The 16,726-nt window shown below is 57.2% G+C and overlaps 1 protein-coding gene across 18 annotated transcripts in view; it reads right to left on the reverse strand.

Annotated features, from left to right (window-relative positions):
- The window catches only part of NFASC (neurofascin), a 199,963-nt gene that overhangs the window by 31,152 nt on the left and 152,085 nt on the right, over positions 1-16,726 (reverse strand). For 11 of the 18 annotated variants that reach the window (XM_025277758.3, XM_044943290.2, XM_044943297.2 and 8 more), the window contains 14 exons: positions 16,542-16,685; positions 15,726-15,837; positions 15,260-15,426; positions 14,650-14,797; positions 13,378-13,502; positions 12,527-12,571; positions 11,291-11,392; positions 10,816-11,013; positions 9,943-10,013; positions 8,209-8,431; positions 6,538-6,653; positions 4,620-4,824; positions 3,320-3,442; positions 2,017-2,190 (listed from right to left, as the gene is read on the reverse strand). In XM_025277758.3, the coding sequence (XP_025133543.3) occupies positions 2,017-2,190; positions 3,320-3,442; positions 4,620-4,824; positions 6,538-6,653; positions 8,209-8,431; positions 9,943-10,013; positions 10,816-11,013; positions 11,291-11,392; positions 12,527-12,571; positions 13,378-13,502; positions 14,650-14,797; positions 15,260-15,426; positions 15,726-15,837; positions 16,542-16,685 (1,953 nt within the window). The remainder of the gene's footprint in view (positions 1-2,016; positions 2,191-3,319; positions 3,443-4,619; positions 4,825-6,537; positions 6,654-8,208; positions 8,432-9,942; positions 10,014-10,815; positions 11,014-11,290; positions 11,393-12,526; positions 12,572-13,377; positions 13,503-14,649; positions 14,798-15,259; positions 15,427-15,725; positions 15,838-16,541; positions 16,686-16,726) is intronic. The other 7 variants (XM_044943301.2, XM_044943300.2, XM_044943299.2 and 4 more) reach the window with 3 other exon arrangements.

The raw sequence follows: 16,726 nt of genomic DNA on the forward strand, positions 1-16,726 counted from the left end.
CGAAGGAGCTGGGTGATCCTCGATGGTGCCAGGAATTGAGGGCGTAAGACAGAGGTGTATAGGAGGACACCAACCCTAGGCAAAAGGAAGCCTCCTTTATCCCTAGGGGCAGGCGGTGGGTAGCTGAACCACGCTGGGGTGGAGGGAGATGGAGAATGGGTTTGGTGGCCCTCCCCACACCGCCTCAGCCTGGAAAGCTGGGGCCTGTGATGGACAGGAGCACGGGGCCCTGTCCCGTGTCCTGCCGCCCACTGGACTGCATGAAAGAGGAAACGCAGCTGCGGACTGAGAGCCTAAAAGGAACTCCTGAGTCTGCTGCAAAGTCCTTGGCTGAGTGGGGCTGAGCATCCCTCTTTGTTCTCTTGCCCCCTGGCACTGAGATCCTTCCCTGCAGCGGTCACTGGAGCTGGGCAGTGGGGCCTTGTTTATCTGATGTTCAGTATTGGTGGGGGCAGGAGAAGGGAGGGAGAAGAGGCTCTCTTTATGTATCTCCTTGTAGAGTGAAGTAGTCAAGAAAGTGCACCATCCCTGGCCTGACCTTTGGTAACAGGCATGTATCAACCACTTACCCAAAGTCACCCAGCCCTAATACACTGTCCAAATGCCCAAGAAACTGGAAGGGAGACTGTGGGAGGGGGGCATGTTGTGTGGCTCACTCTGGGTTTACAGGCACAGACACACAGCACCGTCAGCCTTTCCCAGCTTCCGCCTGGCCCCTCGCCCCTCTGCTTCGGTGCTGGCCTGCTGGTCAGGGGAGCAGGGCCGGGGGAGGGACGCGGGACTGCTTGGGGAGCTCAGCTGGGAGCCTGGGGGCAGGCAGCAGAGGCAGCAGGCCTGGAGGTACCACTGCTCTCCTGGGCTGGGGGTGGGGATGCCCAGGAGGGCCCCCAGGCCAGGAGACCTCAGCCTTCTTGGGAGAGTGCTGGACGCGATAATCTGTGGTCGGCGTCAGAGGTCCCTAACCACATGGCCCCTTCTTTGCAGCCTTCCCTTGTGGACTCAACCCTACCCCCCGCGCAGCCACTGCACTTCCGTCACCTGAACACAGCACAGCCTGTGGCGAGTCACGGTTGGATCCTCTTGTGGGCGTCCCTCCTTCTAGACTGGGGGAGCTCCTTAGTTTTTATACCCCTGGTTTTTGGCACAGTTGTCCGGCACCTCGGGGAGTGCGGTGCCTCTGGGGAGGCGGAGCCCCCACCCTCTCTCACAGCGGGTCTGTGGACGGATGCCAGGGCTTCCAGAGCCTCTCCCACCCGAGAACTCCCGGACGCCATGAGCAGGGGCGCCGGGCGCCCTCTAGTGGACATCGCGTGCGCGCGCAGCTCCGGGCCGGGCGCCCTCTAGTGGACATCGCGTGCGCGCGCAGCTCCGGACGGGCGCTCACGGTGGGAAGACGCCAGAGCCCAGGAGAGGAGCTCACGTGCGCTCTCTGTGCAGCTGGTTGGGCCGACGGCTGTTTCCCAGCTCCCTGTCCTCTCCTCGGCCTGACAGCTCACTCCCTTCAGGCCGCCAGGAGGGCTACTACGTCTGTCTCCTGCTCGACCCAGGACGCCGGCAGTCAGTGTCCATCACAGCTGGTCTCCGTTCCTCTGAGCGCCAGGCACCCTCAGAGAAGGGGCAGCCCTAGGGGCCACGTCCATCACAGCGCTGCCTCCCTCACCTGGCAAACACCTTCCTGCTCTGTGGAGTCCGTGAGCACACTTACTTCCAACGTGCTTTCTCTCTCGTCCCCTCGGCTCAGCCACGACTCACACTCTCTTCCGTGTATCCCCAACAGTTAAACAGCTGAGCAAGTCGAGGCCACGTGGGGACCCAGGTCTGACTGGGACAGTATGAAGACGTGTCTTCCAGGTCCATCGCTGGCACCTACCTGTCAGCACGCAGGCTGGCTTCTCCCTCTGGGGGCCTGCGGGCCACGGCCCCGCTATCCCAGGAGGCCAGAGGCCAGCTCAGGGTTTCTCTAGGCATCTGCACTCCCCGGGACCATCCGCCCCGCGGCCGCCGCAGTGCACCTACCTTCATTCGGGGGTGCTGGCGACTCCTCCGTGACTGCTTCCCCTGAGCCCACCTGCGTCCTGGCACTGAGGGAAAAGCGGTAGCGCGACACGGGGTCTGCTCTTTGCACCATGAACTTGGTCTGATTGGGAGAGAAGTTTTCCACTATCTGCTTTCCTACTTTGGTTCCATTAACTGGAGAGAGACAGGTAAGTGGAATTGAGCTTTAGCAATGCTGACCATGATGGGTTATATATAAACTGCTGCTGGAAGGAGGAAGCCTTCTCGACTCTGCTGGGAAGGGAACCCATGAAACCTGCTCGTGATCTTAAGGACTCGGCCTGGGAGACGTTTCAAAGGCTGAGTGTTGGGCCACAACTCCTCTCTGGCTCTTCGATGACGCACCAGGGTTAACACGTTCCCACTGATCTCATTATTGCTAGCTCAACACAAGGTTATGTGGCTGATTCTGAAAGATTCAACTTTTAATCCTCGAGCCTTTTCAACAAGGACAAAACTTGAGTTCCTTTTTTCCTTTCAACAGAACTAGGGCAAAACCACTAGAGTTTTTCATTGTTAGTGCCTCCTTTGTAAAAGGCCTATTCACTATAGACCTCAGAGGGGGAAGGTCAGGTCCAGAGATGGATTCAGAATCACATTCAAGCACACAGTTGGCTATTAAAATCCTTAATAACACAATGCCTGCCCTTTGAGCCTCACGTTAAGGCATAACATCACCTACTTTAGAAGACATTTGAAAGTCTTTCAAATGAATGACACTCCTGTCCCTGCCTGGTGATGCTGAATTCTTTAGGTGAGGTCATCCCAACCCAGGCTCCTGAGTGAGCCAATATTCAATACTGAATATTCAATATTCCATGGCAACTCCACAAACAGCTGCTTTACCAAAAATGGCAACTTGTTAAGGTGGCCCCGAGGGTCAGTGTCGTGTGGACCCTTATGCATGTACTATCTGCCTAGTGGATGGAAGCTCTGTCAGGTAAGAAATGTTCTGTCCTAGACCTTTAGGAGTTAGAGACTCTAAGATTCCTGAGCCTTGGGGTTGAATCCCTCATCAGACCAGATGTCCCCTATGCCTCACCGGCTGACTGGAAGCCCCCTGATGGAGAAACTGTGACAAGAGAGCAGGGATTGGGTCTCACTTGCCTCCCATAACCCTATAGGAAGCTTTTCACCTGCCCCTTGCATCCCTCCACAATGCCCTGTGTACCTAGAGGCTTTCTACCTTGATTCCTTAGGAAAAGTGGTGAGAATGGGGTTTCTGATTCTCAGATTATCCAAGAGAAAGAAGGGCAGAACGTACAGGCCACGTATTTGAGAGTATATCCAATCAGGATCCCATTGGGGTGTTCTGGATGATCCCATTCCAGGTTGATTGTCTCCAGGTTGGGCTGCCGGACTCGGAAACGCCTGGGGGCACTGGGTACTTGGGGAAGGAGGAGAGAGCGGGGGACATGGGGGGAGAGAAAGGGGCGGGCAGGATGAGGAAAACACAAGAAACAAAGCACAAGTATGAAGGCATTGACCTCTGGACAGCCCCTGTGCTGGGTCGCTGCTAAGCCAGAACCTGGAGGGCTATGAGATGGCTGGCACCCACTGCCTCATCCGGGATGGCATCTCCCCACATCTAGGACAAGCACAGCTCAGACTTGGTTTACATGGGGAAGGGTCAGTCAAGTTCTCCTTTAAAAACTACCCTGAATATAGCACACATTAGACTCTGATCCCGCAAAGAAGCCTCCAGGTTGGGCAGAATCATCCTCAGGCAGGAAACCAATTTTAGCCTCTGTTTGGTAACAGAAGCCACAGTTCTCAATCTTCAGACAAGGATTCTCACCACAGGGTCAAAGTATCAAACCCTGGCCTCTGGGCTGAGAATGCCAGGTTCAGGGGTGAGGGGAAAGAAACCCACGTTGGAACATGTGGATGGTGCCAGGAGCAGGAGCAATGGGAAGAGGCTGGTGATGAAAACCAGACAAGGAGGAAGGGATACAGGAATAAAGAAACAAGGGAGAGGAAACAGAGGAGAGGAAAAAGGAGGAGGGGCAGAAGAATGGGGGAAAATAACAGTTAAGAAGGAAGGAGAAACAAGAGGGCCTGGTCTGAGGGGCTTGGCAGGAACAGGAGACCCACAGGGACCTCCCCAGGTGTCCAGCTCCCAGGGTGCCCCTGAAGGACAGCCTCTAGGTCACAGTGGTGACAGGAGAGAAGGTTCTTGGGGCTGAGGCTGGCGAACCAAGCAGATGCCTCCTGGGAGTCCAGGTGCCTTCTGGGAGTTCAGGTGCTTCCTGGGAGTCCAGGTGCCTGGGCTCCCTCAAGACGCTGTGGGCGGCTCCTGCAGTGCCCTTGGGAGTCCGTGTGCACAGCCTGGCCAGAGTTCTGTCAGCCGCCTCACAGTCTTGTTCTGACATAGAACTGCCTGTCGGGGCAGCCGCTTCGGGGACAGCACTCCACGGGTGCCATCAGCGGGCCAGTCATCCCTCCATGAGGTTGTGCAGAGGTCAACTTGTGTCATCCAGGTAGAGGCATGCTGGAGGCGCTTGGGGCCACTCGGCCATGCCACCTGTGTCCTGCCCTCCCCGGGGAGCAGCAGCCGGACCTACCTCCTTCCGGGGTGGTGAACTCCTTGGTTTCACTGCGAGGCCCATCGCCTCGCCCATTGACCACAACCATCTCCAGCTTGTAGTTACTGTAGGGGAAGAGGCGGGACACCACACCACGCAGGCGGTCGCCGGGGAAGCCAGCTTGCTGCCTCTTCTGAGACACCCACAGGTTCTTCAGCAAGCTGCTCTCCCTCCAGTAGTAGGCCTTAGGACAGAGGCGGGCTGGTGAGGGCTCGGCCGGGCAGGGCAGGGTTAGTTGTTAGTGGTGGTGCTGGTGGTGACTGGTCTTCCCTTTCCTGGCCACGGGCTCCGAATTGCAAAGGCCCTCAGCAGCCCCACGGAGGGCTGGGGGAGGCACCTGACAGTCCCCGATCATTAGCCACTAGCATGTGGGGACCGATGTCAAACCAAATAGAGTTTTTGTTTTCGATCATTTTCTGAGCCGTGTCGTCTCTCTGGGGAACAGGCATGCTGGCCAAACGTACAGCCGAGATGCTCCATCTTGAGACTTATTTCCAAGCAGGGGTTAGGTTGCTCAGGGAGTCTGTACCAAAAGCACAAATTCGAGCCAAGGGCCCAGGCATGGAGAGCTCTTTTCTGTGCTCAAAGACCACATCACCTTGAGTTAGATTTAGTATGGTTTAGATTGGCAGCAGACAGGAGCTGAAAAGTAGCAGGTTACCCCCAGAAGTCTGAATACAAGAAAGGGTTGACTTAGTCCTTTAAAATCAAAAGCTTCCTTTTGATACTATTTAAAAACCATTAGGATAGGGACATGTCCAAGCCAATGAGAGACCAGGCTGTGGGATGGCAAGAGCTGGGGTGGATGGGACAGCCTGTGGAAGGTGGCATTGCCACAGTCAGAAGGCTGTGGATGGGGTGTGAGAAGCAGTGGGCGCGAAGCCCCAGCTCAGGCCGTCACACCAGCATCACCTGGGGCCTCCAAGGACAAGGTATGGAGGAAGTCCAGACTTAAGAAGGGGACCCAAAGAGAGCTTTAGCCAAAAACATCTCCAGGCAAGTAGGTTAGAGGTGCAAGTTGGGGAAGAGCTCATTCAAGCATATATATCATCTCACTTTCCTTCCTCAGTCTGCAAAATCCATTTCCCTAGAAGAGACTGACTCCCTCTGTGCCACCAATTGTCCATCAGCCAACCCCCGATGACCTCTAAGGCACAGAACCCGTGTTCCCCCAGGGCCACAGCCTCTCCAGGAGTTTTAAATAGAGCAGCCCATCAGGGAGAGCCTTGAATACCCTGGGTTATCTCTCCCTTCCCATTCAAAGAGAGAAACATCAGGGAGAGAAGAGGCGGCCGGAGGAAGTCAAGGGCCATAATAACTGCAGTTGGCCGTGACAACAGGGAAGGGTTTGTGCCCTTGTAGTAGCTCTTCCGGTTAGTTGGGGCTTCATGAAACCAGAATGGGTGAGGCAAGCAGCCCAGAAGGGCCTGTAGGAGAGGGGAGGGGTGTAGCTCAGCGGTGCCTCAACACTGCCTCTGAAGATACACGTGTCCTCACATACGGAGGGCAAGCATAATGTGTTCTGTGTGGCCAATGCAAACCCAGCACCCATCTGCTGAGCAGACTCTCAGCACACCTGGTGCAGGAGACACCTGGTGTATCTGTATTTTTTCTGAGCATATTTTGAACAGCTCACTCTAGACATCCTCTTTTTTGTTTTGGCTGTGCTGCATGGCTTGCATGATCTTAGTTTCCCAACCAGGCCAAGGAGCTGACAGTGTGGAGTCCTAACCACTGGACCACCAGGGAATTCTCAGACATCATCTTCTTAAACCAACTCTGGATCCAACAACTATCCCAAGGACCCCTTCCAAACATTTCATGTACCGCGTCTGCTACCCCCTCGCCCTGTTAGGGAGCTGTGTGGTTAGACAGGGGCTGCAGCTGGCTTCCTCACTCGATATTCTCTGAGCTGGCCCTGGACCGTGTCGGAGTAGACGCGGTTCCACTGAAGGCTGATGGCGGTGCTGTTCAGGACTCGGATTTTAACATCTGTGGGTGCAGCCCTGGGATCTGCAATGTGTCGGGACAGAGAGCTGGTTATGCAGGTGGGGCTGCCCCTCGCTGATGCCAGAGTCCCCTCCGACTTGCTTGCCCTCTGCTGGTTTGTGCCTTCAGCCCACTCTGGATGCCGGGCACTCCCTCCAGGCCGAGTGGCGTGACGGCACTCCACTGTGGCTGGCCTCCCGGTGGCTTACCAACCTTGCTGTTTCCCTTTTAACCCTGTCCTCACACTGGAAATAGTCCCCCTTGAGTGGCATTTGTTTCTTGCCAGGGCCCCGCAGGAAACACTGCCCGCAGACTGAAGACGCCCTAGCCTAGTTCAGGAAAAGACTCTGATCCTGTGACTACCTGCAGAGGGAGGGCCACTGCGCCCATAACTGGCTCTCTCCCCTGTTTTTTCTACTCTGCCACAACAGTGGTTCTGCCCTATCCCCTCTAACATGTCGGCTGCGGGGTACACAGATGCGATGGAAACGGTGGGGTGGTCCGTGAGTCCATGGCTAGATGCTGCCTTTTCCATACTTACCCTCCAGAAGTCCCCACCGCCTTCTGTCTGGAAGTGTCCGCCACCGTGGAAATGAGGAGCGGGATGGACAGAGGGCCTGCTGATCCCCGCTCCCTATCTCCCGAGGGGGGTCCAATCCACAATCACCTCCAGGGAAGCGGGGCACGGGGCCCGACCCTCACTTCCTCCTAGCTCACTGTCGTGAACCCCACTGGCCCTGCTCTTGACCCCAGCACTGGCCCCCTGAATCCACTCTTCCCCAAGACTCTCCTCCCTCCTTCCTTCGGGTCACCCCACCCACCTCCATGGTTTCTTCTCGGATCAGACCCAGATTCACCAGGGTATGGATTACCCTGACCAGGAGGGGCGTCACTAACCCTCCTGCCTTGCTCAGCAGCCTGCAGGACTGATGTGCTGGGGACAGAGAGGCCCCCACTGTCTGGAGAGGCAGGTACACACTTCTACACATATCCCACAATCACATTGATTTATCCAGCAACAGCCTCCAAAGAACTCCTCTTGTTATGCCCAGTGTTGCAGTGGCTGGCCTGGAGTGTTCGGTCTGGGGAGCTGTGGACTTTAGTCCCTCCAGGATTCCCCTGGGGAGTCCAGGGAGGAGTCTGGCCTGGCCCTGCTTCCCTTGGAGGCGTCTAGTTATGGCCTTTGGGTCAGACGGTCCTTGGGGCTAGCAAGGCCTGCCAGTAAGATAGACCACAAACCTGGGTTCTGTTCTCAAGCCTGGAATTTGCTGTTGTGCAGTATGGGCGGGGGTTTCCCTTGCAGGACCCCAGTTTTCATGTTCATAACGTGAGAGTATTGGACTGGGTGACGAGGTTCATTAACTCTAACTAGCATTCAGATGATACCATCTCTGCTCCCGGCACCGCCTGGGGCCTGTCTGCTCTAGGTCACTGCAGGAAACCCCTCTTTCCTGGTAACTCACTGTCCTCCAGGATGCTCTTAGAAGACCCGGGGCCCACGCCAAGGTTCCTGGTCTGCAGGGGTGGCCTGGGCAGCCCAGCCGTGTGGGCCCGGGGTGGAGGGAGGGCGGGTACTCACAATCTTCTCCAGAGTAACCGATGATGGTGTCCGGCTCAGGGCCCTTCCCAAAGTCATTTTCAGCCTGGACTCGGATCTCGTAGGGCACATAGACGGGGGTCTGCCCTACCACGTAGCGGGAGCCCCACACGGTGACGTTGTTCCAGGTCTCGCGGGTCTCTCTCCGCCGCCACTTGACGATGTAGCGCAGGTTGGGGCCGAAGGCGGAGGTGGCATTCATGGGCTGAGCGGGGAGAGGCGGCAGGAGTGGTGAGGGCGCCAGCGAGGAGCCCAGGCCACCCCGCTTGCCCTCTTCCCGCGGCAGGTCCCTGTCCCCAGCCTGCCTAGCCGTGGCCAGCCCCTTGCACAGCTGGGGAGAGCCTGCCCCCAACTCTGAGTCCCCTGGGAGCCCAGAGTCCTGCGAAGCCAGCAGCACGCAGATCTTCCACCCAGGCCCCAGTCCCTCTGACCTCACAGCCCCCCCTCGGCAGGTGCACAGGCAGTAAAAGCGTTACTGTCAACAGGACTCTTTCCAGTGATGGAGCAACCAGAAGCAAAATGTGCATGGTGATGTAACAAGCCTCCAAAATCAGAGAGGAGCGGGTTCTGGTTTAGTCATGGCATGCCTGCTGCCAATGAATCAAAATTCCTGACTTCAGTCCTAGCGAATGTCTCCCCTACCCTTCTTACAAGGCTGGAGCTGGCAGCAGGCATAACTCTGTCTTTGTTCCCCAAGGGCTGGCCCAGGAACCCGTTCCCTGGGCACCTGCAATATGGAGCTGAACCACTTCTTGCCAGGTCCTAAAGATGAGCCCTGGAGTCTTAAGTCTGGGCTCAGCCCAACTGCCAAGGCTGCTGAGAGACCAGGCCCTCGGCAGACAGTGATGGTCGTGATTCTAAACTCTGCATCCGTCTATTTCCATTATGCACAGCAACAGCACAAAAACATTAAAATTTCAGTGGCTGGGACTTCCCTGGTGGCACATGCCGTGGAGTGACCAAGCCTGTGCACCACAATTACTGAAGCCCATGTGCCCTGGAGCCTGTGCTCCATAACAAGAGAAGCCCCCACACCACAGCTAGAGAGCAGCCCCTTCTGTCCACAGCTACAGAAAGCCCTCGCGCAGCAACAGAGACCCAGAGCAACCAAAAATAAAAAGTTTTCAGTGGCTGAATTTACATCTCAGACTTAGAAGCAGTTTGGAAAAAAAAACGTCATTTGGAGGCCACATATCCCAGTTTTGGTTTGGAAAATGTGGTCAGATGAGCCAAGATGGAAGACGAGTTTTTCAATCTTGGTCTGGCGGTCATTTTTGGAGTCCCTCTGTCCATCCTGGACTTACAGACGGCTGCCACTGGAGGCCCACCATGAGGCTGGTCTCTCTGCACACTCAACAATCTCCAGTGAGAGGAGCTCAGAACTCACCGAAGCGAGGTACTGGTGTTTAGGCTACATCTTTTCTGGGGACTAATCTAAATCTCTCCTTCTTCTAAAGAAGTGCTTTGGTTTTGTGGGACTCTCTCTGCTTTTGCCACAATGATAGTGTCTGTTTCCTCAGTCACCTCTGCTCCTGTCTTAAAGCTTGCTCTCAGATACTCTCCTGTTTGATTTCTTGATGCTCGATACAAAGAGTGGCCCTCACATCAGGCAGGACGCCTGGGCCACCCTGCAGCCTGGGGGGTCCCAGGGGTGTACACTGTGAGGGCCCCCAGACTGCCAGGCAAGCATCGTGGGCGGGCTGGAGGGGCTCTCACCGTCCACGTGATCTCCATGTTGTTCTTCCTGGTCCCCTCTCCCTTCACATCAGAGGGGTTGGACTCGGGGGCTGGAACCCAAATGGAGACAAAGTTCAAACCCAGGGTACGCACCACAGGGCACAGTAAACAGCCTCTCCTCCCCAGCTGACTGGCCCCTTCTGTGCTCATCTCTGCATTTCTCAACACACTCCGTCCCCTACGCAGCTGAGCTCGCTCTGCCACTCTGTCGTACATATGATGTGCCTTCCTAGCTGAGACTTAAACCCCCAAAGGAGGGATAGTTTCTTCCGAGTTTTAATCACTGACAAGATAGCATTTATTATAAGGCTTTCCAAACTTTAGATGATCAATAGAGCCAACTCAATGTGGATTATCCCCTTTGTGGATTATCCACTAAGTGTGTTTAATACCAACTTGGTTTATCCTGGTATTCAACATTTTGGGGGAGCATCTTTCACCCTCAATGAGCCAGTGTGATTTCAGAAATCGAAGCATTTCATTACCCAAGTATGTTAAGAAACCTTATGCAACATGAGATTATATGTTTCTACTGCCAATCTTCATAGCTCTTCCCTTTAAAGCAGATCATCAAGAATTATTCATAATTATTACTAATAAGTAGTAATAAAAATGTCAGTTAACATTTATTGTGTGCTTACTACATGCACATTACATTAAGGACCTGAATTGTATTTTCAAACAACTGTATTTTCACAACAGCCCCGTAACGGAGATGGTATAATTATTCTGTTTCATAAATGAGGAAGCCTGGAATAGCTTGCCTAAATTCACGTAGCTGGGGACCCGGGGAACTTAGTCTGTACTGGGGTGCCTGGCGTCAGCACCCGCCGTTAGCCCTCAAGCACTCACGTGCTCCGCTGGTTCGGTAGCGCTCAGATGGGAGGCTGGGGTGGCTGCTGCCCACCTCATTGATGGCGATGACCCGGAACTGGTAGTTGACGTAGGGTGACAGCCGGAGCACAGCTGAGTTGACACTGCCCGGGAACTTGGAATGGTCGTGCCAGACCCCTGGCTGGAACTGGTCTTCTTCAAACTGGACGACGTAGTCTGAGGAGGCAAGGAAGTCGGGACTGTCTGGGGAGCTGAGTCAGTGAGTTCTTTCCCAAGGTTTCCTCGGGTTCCCAGCAGTACTGACAGCCTCCCATGGGGAGACAGAGGCACGTGAACTCTTCCCAAACACAGAACGGGAGACAGACCACGGCCTCCATCCTGTCGACAGCCCAGGGTACATGCCAAGTGAGGCGGCGGCGGGGCCCAAAGCCAGGGCCAGGCCGGCCTCCGGGCTGCGTCCCTCGCTCCTGGTCGGCACAGGCCCGTGGCTGACCTGTGATGGGGCTGTTGTTGTCGTCCCCTGGGATCCAGGTCAGCCTCACGCTTCTCTCAGCCAGGTCGGTGAGCTCCAGGTCCCGGGGTCGGTCCGGTCGTCCTGGCGGCAGAGGGAGGGGCTTCCAGAGGGAGAGCCAGCCAGGCCTGCATGGGTCCCAGCCCCAGCCACTGTCCCACAGACAGGACCCGGGTGGGCTGAGCTCACCCCACTAAGGGACCAACCCTAGCCTGTGCCGGAGGGTCAGCCCAGGGACCACCCCTGCCCTTGGGGTTCAAGGAAGGACAAAGAGGAAAGACCCCCAGATTCCACCCCGCCCAAAGAATATCAAGGGGTGCAGGGCGCAGTGAGAATTGGGGCCAACCCAACCCAATCTGTGGGTGTTCTTGGAGTGGAAGCATTTGGGAAAGGGTCACACCTTTAGGAAAGAAGTATGGGACTTCTGTCTATAATTATCTTCTACTCTGTGTGCTGAGGCTCTGAGGGGGCAGGAGCCCAGGAGGGTGTTTGGAGAGTTGCAGGGCAGAGCAGTTGAGGGGGTGGGGGGAGCGGGACAAACACAGAGGACCAGGCCAGGGAGAAGAGAGCAGCTCTGTCTAGAAGCTTCCATGATGGACAGCAGGACAGAGTCCCCCAGCAAGGGTGGGGCAGCGCCTTTAGGGGACTCCAGTCTCACTGGGTTTCTGAAGTGGGTGTGAGTGCCCTCCTGGCCTAGGGATAAAGCCGTCCTGGCCTCTGACTAGTGAGGGCAGACGTGTTTCTTTTCTCCCACCCTGGCCCCTTGAACTAGTTATTTCCACATTTTGGCTGGTAACTGGAAGGATCTGAAAGGTGAGTCCCAACAGCCACATTCACGTGTTGCACACATCTGCACGTGGACTGTAAATGGGTGGTAACAGCAGATCTGGAGAGGCTGCCAAAAAGATGGGCCTACGGATAACTGGAAGCAAGTGTTCCGAGAGCACATGGAGAACAGGCCGCCCCAGGGGAGTGGTGGGCGTGGCCAGAGGTAAGGGGTGGGAGGGACCACAACTCAGTCTACCAAAGGGGCGGGACTAGGAGGGCTCAGGGAGGGGACGGGGCCTCCTGACAGGGGTCAGACTTGGCAGGGGTGGCTCAAGCTGCCCCCTCCCCTGTGCACAGCACTCCTCTCCTGCAGGGCCTTCCTCCTCCTACGCGCCACCCTCTGAGGCACCTCGAGTGCTTGGCGCGAGTCCCGGGGTTAGTACGAATTACCTTTGGGAAGGGCAGCCAAACGGTTAGTTGGAGTGGCCTGATCAGCTGCAAAGGTAAGACGGGTTATCCAGGTTAGCAGGTCATCTGGGGATAAAGGTGCTGTAAGGGCAGGATCAGGAGGCCAGGCTTGAACAGCGGCCCCTGCTTGGCCTCACCCCCCATCCCGTGGAGGGTGCCCCGGCCCTCACAAAGGCCTTCCCGCGCTCCCTCTGCAGCCAGGGGCGGGCATGCGGTCTGCTTGCTGTCCCGGTGCGGGCACCGTGTCTAGGGCCACTGTTCTCTGGGACGGTGCAGGGACGCACCGAGACAGCAGAGATGAAGAGAGGATACGCTCCGCTGGGCGGGAGCCCACACCCCCGGGTTTGGGATGGCTTCGTGTTTACAGTCTGGCTTGGGGGCGAGGGCCTGCCAAGAGGGAGTCATCGGAGTGCCCAGCACCCTGTGAAATCCCTCCAGGAGAGGCAGGCAGAGAATAAAGCAGCAGTGGGTGTTAGAAGGCCAAACACAGAGCTGTCTTGTTGGATGGGCAGTTTTAATTGACTTAGTGATTTAGAGTCAGCTGTAAAGTTGGTTAAAACGACCACAATAAGAACCCTGTCCATCCCTCTCTCCTCTGGCACCCTTCAGTTGAGGATTGAGGCAAGTTAGCAATTCCATTCAGGAGGTAAGGAAGGCATCCAGTACAGCCTGCTCTGAGAGGAGCAGCTTCCTAACCTTCAGACCCTCAGACAAGAGGATCCTCATGCCTGGCTGGCTGGCTGACCGTGGGCACTGCCCTCCGAGCCACGCCCACTTCTCTGGATGCAGGGAGGCGGGGTGGGGGCAGCGGAAGGGCATGCAGTGGCGGTTACCTAGTACGGTCAGGTAGGCTTTGGCCAGGTCTTGGTCCAGCTCAGTGCTGGCAACGCACGTGTAGCTGCCCTGGTCCCGCTCGGCCACGCCGAAGATGGTCAGGGAATCCTCCTCCTTCTTCATTCTGCAAAGGAAGCGGGAGGGGTTGGAGGAAGGTGGAGGGGAGACAGTGAGGTGGGGAGGTGGGGGGAGCAGGCACTGCCTGTCCATCTTCTCCCTGGGGAGGGGACAGTGGGTCTGAGTGGGCAGCTGCAGCCCCTCCTAGGGGATGGGGGCTCATTGCAGTGCTGTGGGAGGGACAGGGTCTTCCTGCCATGCTGAGCACTCGTGGAGCTTGAGGAGCTTGAGGAGGGGGCAGGACACAGGCGGCACTAGCGTGGCCTCTCCGTATTCACTGTGCTCGGATCCCCCGGGTCCTGTGCGCTCCCCTCCTGAATTAGGGCACAGCACGGCCCACCCGTGAAGGCAGGTCTTCTCAAGCTTCCAGCTCTGTCTCCAAACCAGAGCGATGTCTGCACTCACCCGAGTGCCCTGGGCTCCCCTGAACTGTCTCCAGAGGGAGGAGGGCACCCAGGAGCCCATGCCTGCTGTAGGATTATGCCCCTCCAGGAAACCAGATGATCGGCAGACCCAGCTGGTACCCAAGTGCACCCTGTCCTGAGACTGAAGCTGGTACAGAGGAGAGCCTGGGGGGAGGCTCAGATCAACGTTCTCAGCCCCAGCTGCGTATTCCCAACACCTGGGGGACTTTACACATCATCTACGCCTAGCTCCGCCCTCAACTCCAGTCAGATCCAAATCTGGCTGAGGGAGAGGACAGGCGTGGGCCCAGGTTGCAGTAAGGGCAAGCCAAGTAACCACAGGGCCAGAGCCTGCTCAGGCATCCCCGCCTCTGTTGGGGGACGAGGCACTGCTGGCTGGGCTGAAAGGAGGCAGGGGGCATGCAGCTTGGACTCTGAAGAGGAACGAGGAGGGGCAGAGGGACAGAGAAGAGAGCGCAGATGGAGGAAGGAGGGGAAGGAGGGGAGGAGGGAGGAGAGAAAGGAGGGGAGGAGGGGAGGAGAGGCGGGCGAAGAGGAGAGAGGAGCAGGGCGCTGAGTGGAGAGAGGGCAGGCATTGGAGGGGATCTCCCCTGAGGGGTCCAGAACCCTCTTCAGCGGTTCTGCAGTGATACACCGACATAGGAGCCCTGGGTGCGTCCACGCATCACCAGGATCAAGGGAGAAGGCAGGGCCCCAGGGAGCAGCAGGCAGGGAGGCAGGAGCGGAGACCTGTTGCTGATGTAGAGCGGCTCGTCGTCCTTCAGCCAGGAGACCGTGAGCTTCAGGGAGGGGTCGTGCTTCACGCGGCACTCCAGCTGCACCGTGGTGCCCCTCTTGGCGATCTGGTCCTCAGGCATCCGGTAGATCCTCGTGGGGTCTGCGGAGAAGCACCTGAGCTCAAGCTCCTCTCTGCCACCCCCACCCCTGAGCGGCCACGGGATGACACATATGACCAGCTTGCGTGGACCGCGGAGGGTGGCAGAAATAGGATTCAGTTAGGTGCACTGGTCGGGGAGGCCCGGAATAGGAGATCCCCAGTGGAAATAACACCCAGGTCCTTTCTTGCTGGCTCAGGAACACAGGACATGGTTTCTGGGGCGGTGGCGGGGAGCTGGTGTGGGGAGTGGGCTTCGCTGCCTAGGGCAGGTAATAACTCAGTGCGTGCAGCACGCAGGCCAGCCGGGGGCCCTGAGGGAGGTCCCACTAGGGATTAAACATTAAGGGTGGTGTGTTTTCAAAGTGACACACACGGATAACTTTGTGATGGCATCCTCAAAGTTAAAGATGCTCCCCCAGCCCCGACTCACTGCGTCCCCTACCTAGCGACCCTCTCCTTTACCTTTGACCTCGAGGCGGACCTGGTTCTCTGCTTTGCCCAGGATGTTGGTGGCAACACAGGTGTAGATGCCCTGGTCCTCTTTCCGGATCATCTTGATCTCCAGACTGCCGTTCTCATAGACGTGGTAGTTGCCACCATCCAGGTTGCTTCCTTGTCCATTCTTAAACCTCACAACAGAGCAGCAGGACACACAGCATGCTGGGAAAGGACCAGCCCGGGCGAAGGGACCCCAGGCCGTGCGTCTGCCCCCACCCATGGCTGGCCTTGGCAAGCCTCTGGCCTCAGTTTCCTTCCTTGCACAATAAGAGCCCTGACCCAGATGCTCTGCCAGCTTCGTCTCAGCCTCCACCCTCTGCGGCTCCCAGGACTTGCTGAACCCCTCTCGTGGGCCGAATGCGATGAGAGAGGTGAGACAGATGCCCCTACAGATGCCCCTGTAGGGGAAGCCTGGTCTCTTGGAACTTACCATCGGAGCGTGGGGATGGGAGACCCAAAGAACGGGCAGTCCAGCCGGGTCCGGTTGTACAGGATCACCCTGATGAGCTGGTTCCGGGGCGACAGCATCCGAGGCGGCACGTCTGCAACCCCAGAGACCTAACCCTGACCTTGGGCGGGGGTCTGCCTTCCTCTGCGACCCCAGAGACCTAACCCTGACCTTGGGCGGGGGTCTGCCTTCCTCCCCCTCCTTGGGGATCAGTCTTATCTCTATGTACCTTCTCCTTGGGGCAGCTTTCTAAATACCAGCGTGACCTCCCCCATCAACCTCCGTCCGGCTTAGGTGAGGCAGGAGGAAGCTTACCCATCTGCACCTAGTCTACATCCAGTCCCACTTTTGCAGAGGACGCCCCCAGCCTTCCAGCTGCTTCTGCATCCGCCCCTCCACACCTCCAAGGCTTCTCCTAGTGGCACCTGCCCTCTGCCCACTCCAGGAGGGCCACAAACACACTCAGGGTAGTTCCTACCCTGAGGCCCAGGGGAGACTCAACATGGACACACCAAGAAAGTGAGACGGTCCCTCCTCTTGTCAGGGGAGGAAGGAGACTGAGACTAGCGTCTCAGCTCTCCATCCGTCCTCTGAGTGGAATGAACCATCTGCACACCCAGCTCTGCAGATTTTAAGTCCTCCATCACCCCTCTTCATTTCATCCTGGGTCTCCACACTTACCCACTCTGCTGCCCTTCTCCCTGCAGCCTGACCGATCTCTCAAGCAGAGAGGGAGCCCACGCTCCGAGCAGGGTCCGGGAGGTTCCCCGGCAGGCAGGGGGAGAGGGGTGCACTCACCCAGCACGCTGACGAAGGCGTTGGCCAGCAGGTAGCCGTGCTCGTTGGAGGTGTTGCACTGGTACACGGCCCGGCTGCTGATCTGCGTGTCACGGAAGATGATGGTGTCCCCGGCCACCTCACGGTTGGGGTTGGGCGGTGCCGCTACAGACAGGAAGGTGCTCCTCGTAAGACGGGGAGGGCGG

Source organism: Bubalus bubalis, chromosome 5 (assembly GCF_019923935.1).
Source record: "Bubalus bubalis isolate 160015118507 breed Murrah chromosome 5, NDDB_SH_1, whole genome shotgun sequence".
Taxonomy (NCBI): domain Eukaryota; kingdom Metazoa; phylum Chordata; class Mammalia; order Artiodactyla; family Bovidae; genus Bubalus; species Bubalus bubalis.